Here is a 4,296-nt window from a genome sequence, read left to right on the forward strand (position 1 = left end):
GGGCTCGGCACGAGTGGTGCGCCCGCACAAGTTGGTGGTGCGCCCGCACAAGTCCAGGTGCGCCCGCACAGGACTGGTGTGCGCCCGCACTTCAGAATCGTCGAACTCCTGCAGTTGAGGCAGAAGGCTTCTGTCCGCCCGCACCAAAGTGAAGTGCGCCCGCACATCGGGCTGGTGCGCCCGCACCAATAGTAGGTGCGCCCGCGCCTATCGGGCAAAACGCGGTTTTTCCGTTTTTCGATTAATGAGGGTATAAATAGGTGCCCTAATTGCGATTAATGTAATTCTTCATCTTTAACACATATTTTGAGAGAGAGAAAGCTTTAGAGAGAGCTCTTGAGTGCTTTTGTAATCTCTATCAAAACATTCATTGATTCCTAGTGCAGATTCGTGGTTTTTCTCCCAGTTCTTGGGTTTCCACGTAAAAAGTTTCTGGTGTGATTTTCCTGCTTTCTTATTTGATATTCTATATTTGTTTGCTATTATTCTACGATTGATAGTCAATAGAACTTACAACACCTACATAACCACTAATGAGATCAGATTACAGCTCTATAAATCATTAGTGACTTAAAAATGTATGTAACCCTTCTCCATAAAAGGAGATGAGTCATCTTCTCCAACTAAGAAATTTTTCTTTAGAGCTAATAAAACTTTTGCAGTGACTATAAACTCGAGGTAGCTGCAATCAGTGTTACTCCGACACCTTCATTTGCCTCAAAAACAGGGTGTCTTTATCGTGTCCCATACAACACTTTACTTGGATACTTCATTTTAAACTTAAATCTTGACTTTTTTTCTACAAAATAGCCAAGTCGGACACTTGGACGCCCATATCCGAGTAGACGCTCATGCAATCCCGCACCAAAATGGAAAACGAAAACATATTGTTCTTTGTCCTTTCTGGGTGACTTCCTTTGCTTCCTTACCATCTTCTTGTTCTTTATGGATGATTGCTTCCATATCTATACCCTTCCTCCGTTCTTTATTAATCACTACATACCCCTTCGCAGAAAAGTGAACGAAAACATAGTGCCTGTGAAGACAAAAATTGGCTAGTTTATTGTAAATTAGACAATTGCAGATGTTAACGTACTAAAGATCAAAGCTCTACTCCATAACTAACAACATAAAGTATTAGATATGACATGGAGAGTAACTAATTCGGTAGTTCTGACGGTTATAACTTATAACAAGCGATTTGGGGAAGAAGCTTGGGGAAAATAAGAGGTTTTTGAATTGAGGATAAGAAATAGAGTGTTTTAGTTCATCTATTCTTTTAGACATTCTAACAAACATGTAGTAGGCATGAAAAAAATTAGGTGCAGATAATTCCTTACTCCATTTTTACTCTTGGTCAAAATTTGTAGAGATGAAGGAATTCAGTTACAAAGTTAAGTTTTTTTTGGGGCAAAAAAGAAAAGTTTGGTGGGGCGAGTGACGAGTGACGAGTGACGAGTGACGAGTGATGAGTGATGAGTGATGAGTGATGAGGGATTGAGGGGTGCGAATCGTATTTTATAGATGCAAAATGGGCCTGGTTGTTTTAGGGCTTATATTAATCCCTAATCACCTCCGTTATCCTTATAATCTAGAATTTGTCGGGTAAGAAATCGCCTACTTTTAAATTAAAATTAAGCAATAGTAAGTCCAATATTAAAAAAAGAATTAGTCCAATAGTGATTAGGTTAATTTTTTTCGGTGACTAGGTTTTAATTATATATTAAAATTAAATTGTCTCTTTTAATCATTTTTGTTTAATCTAATATCCCTAATAAAGAGGGGTTTTAGCTAAGATGTACTCACTTCTCTCGCCTCTCTTATCTACTCATTTCTCTATTGACTCATTCATTATCAACCTGTTATTGATCTGCAATTTGTAAAGTTTGACTCAATTATTATAGTTATTAATAAGGTGATGTATTAAAATACTTATAGTTCAATCCATGAAACTAATTCATTATGCAACTTACCCAACAATCAAGTATAAGAAGCATTTTAGTCATACGGTGAAATTTTCTGAAAAATATAAACATTTTATAACATTATTATTTGTAAACGTATAGCACAATTGATGAGTCGAGTTTATATACACTTAATTGCTAACTCGATGCAATATTCACCAAGTTAATGTTGAAAGAAGCTTTGTGTATATAATTTCACTTAACAACCCAGCTTCCTTATATAATAGAGATATTGACATTCCATCACCAAATAGCCAAATAGCAGGAATATATAAGAATATAACATGAGCATACTTCAATAGTTCATTTATTGATTCGACCTTGTATTAACCAAAGCTCTTTAACAACTTCAATCATAGTCGGTCTCTCGTCCCCTTTCTTGGCCACACACGAACATGCAAGTTTTGCAACCCTTTGAATCTCACCTCTATTTGTTTGTCCCAAAACTTCACTATCAATCATCTCCATCATCATGCAATTTTTCACCAAACCTGTTACAAATTCCTCAACCAAATCTTCTCCACTTCTAGCCATCGTAAGAGGGTGTCTTCTTGTCAATAACTCCAACATCAAAACTCCGAAGCTATATACATCACACTTCTCTGTTACCTCTTGAGTTTCGATATATTCAGGACAAATGTACCCTGGAGTTCCTTCCACAGGTCGTCTTTGAGGCTTTTCTCCAGGAGTAACAGACACCGAAAGCCCAAAATTCGCGAATTTGGCATGAAATAAATCATCTAATAGTATCATAGACGAGTTAATACCTCTATGCACCACTGGCTTTGACAAGGCATTATGCATATAAGATAGTGCATATGCTACCCCTGTTGCAACTTTCAAACGATCAGCCCATTTTATTATTGTTACACGCTTATTAGACGCAATTGCAATAACATCATTAGCATGTAAATGTTGAAAGAGGCTTCCATTTGGTAAGAATTCATGCACTAGTATTGGTGTCGCGGTTTCGAGACAACAACCATAGAATTTGACCATGTTGCCATGATTCATCACCATTGCCATTGCAGCTTCAGTTAAGTAGCGATCAACTAATTTGGGATTATAATCTGGATGAATTGGAGCTCCAATGGAAACAATTCGATCTTCGAGTATGGTTTTATAGACATTTCTATGAGCAATAGTGATGCTACGTCCAATAATAAGATCAGGGTCGTAATTGTTAGTTGCCTTCTCAATATCCTCCTTGGAGAAAATCTTTAGCTGCCTTGCTCCTATACATTGACCTTCACTTATAGCAATTTGTTTTTCTAGCAAAATTCCTCCATTTCTAATGAAATATTCCTCTTTGGCTTCAAACTTTGGATTTCTCTTGTTCTTCATTATCTTCTTTGTGCTTCTTGTTTGAGCTTGACCCATCTATACTATTATAAGATAGTTAAAGGTATTACTGATTAATAAAGTTGCACGTTGATAAACGTAACAGTTACACATTATAAGATTTTAAGGCTTTTCTTTAATGTACATGAGGCTTCGCACGTTGTTCAATTCAACTTAAGTACGTCGTAAATTATATTATTTTAATTCATATGAATTTATTAGAATTTATCTTAACTTGTTTCATCATAACACATTTTGTCAAATCCTATTTTGTCTTAAAAAAGAACTTATATTGTCTACTATTCTCTTATTTGTATATTAAGATTTTCTGAATAAAAAAAATTATTTTATGTGAAAAACTTTTATTTTGTCTACATATGTACGCTTATGAAGTTAATTACATTTTCTGAACTTATTTTGTTTTAATAAGTCAAAATAATTTGAAGTGAAGACAAACTAATTCTACCAGTATAATGTATGGCATTTCCTCAATTTTTTTTGGTTCTTCCTATTTGATTATTTTTGTGAGGAAAAAGTAAGAAGAACAATGTGAAATGATGGAGTAGAACCTCATATTATTACCAGAATACTCACAAGTACGTACGTACATGCTTTCATATTACTACCTAGAACAAACAAAGCCAAAACTTTTGTATATAATATGAAACATAAAAATATGAAATAGCTCATACTTCCTTCATTTCGAATTACTCGCTACACTTTGAAAATTCTACTATTTATCAATAGAGTTTGACCATGCATTATTTACTATTAGATAAAATTGAATGTTATGATGTAATATGCTATTGGATTCGTCTCAGTGTATATTTTTAGAAAATCAAATTTTATACTTTACGCTAATACATAATTAAAGATATTAATAATCAAAATAGTGCATCAGCAAGCGTGAAAATCAGAGCGTAACAAATAATTTGAAATGAAAAAGTAATATTTTTTATTGAAAAAACATTGGTAGTATTAGTAGGCAAGA

General features: G+C 34.5%; 1 protein-coding gene across 1 annotated transcript; it reads right to left on the reverse strand.

The window, feature by feature from the left end:
• Positions 1-2,267: 2,267 nt before the first annotated feature.
• LOC104890291 (putative wall-associated receptor kinase-like 16) lies at positions 2,268-3,344 on the reverse strand. The gene has a single exon (XM_010675710.3). It carries the CDS (start codon positions 3,342-3,344, stop codon positions 2,268-2,270), a length of 1,077 nt encoding a protein of 358 aa, XP_010674012.3.
• Between the last annotated feature and the right edge of the window lie 952 nt (positions 3,345-4,296).

Source organism: Beta vulgaris, chromosome 4, assembly GCF_026745355.1.
Source record: "Beta vulgaris subsp. vulgaris cultivar EL10 chromosome 4, EL10.2, whole genome shotgun sequence".
Classification (NCBI taxonomy): Eukaryota; Viridiplantae; Streptophyta; class Magnoliopsida; order Caryophyllales; family Amaranthaceae; genus Beta; species Beta vulgaris.

What these genes read in the sequence shown, in the direction of transcription:
- LOC104890291 (XM_010675710.3), bottom strand. Translation starts at nt 3,344, where the DNA reads ATGGGTCAAGCTCAAACAAGAAGCACAAAGAAGATAATGAAGAACAAG.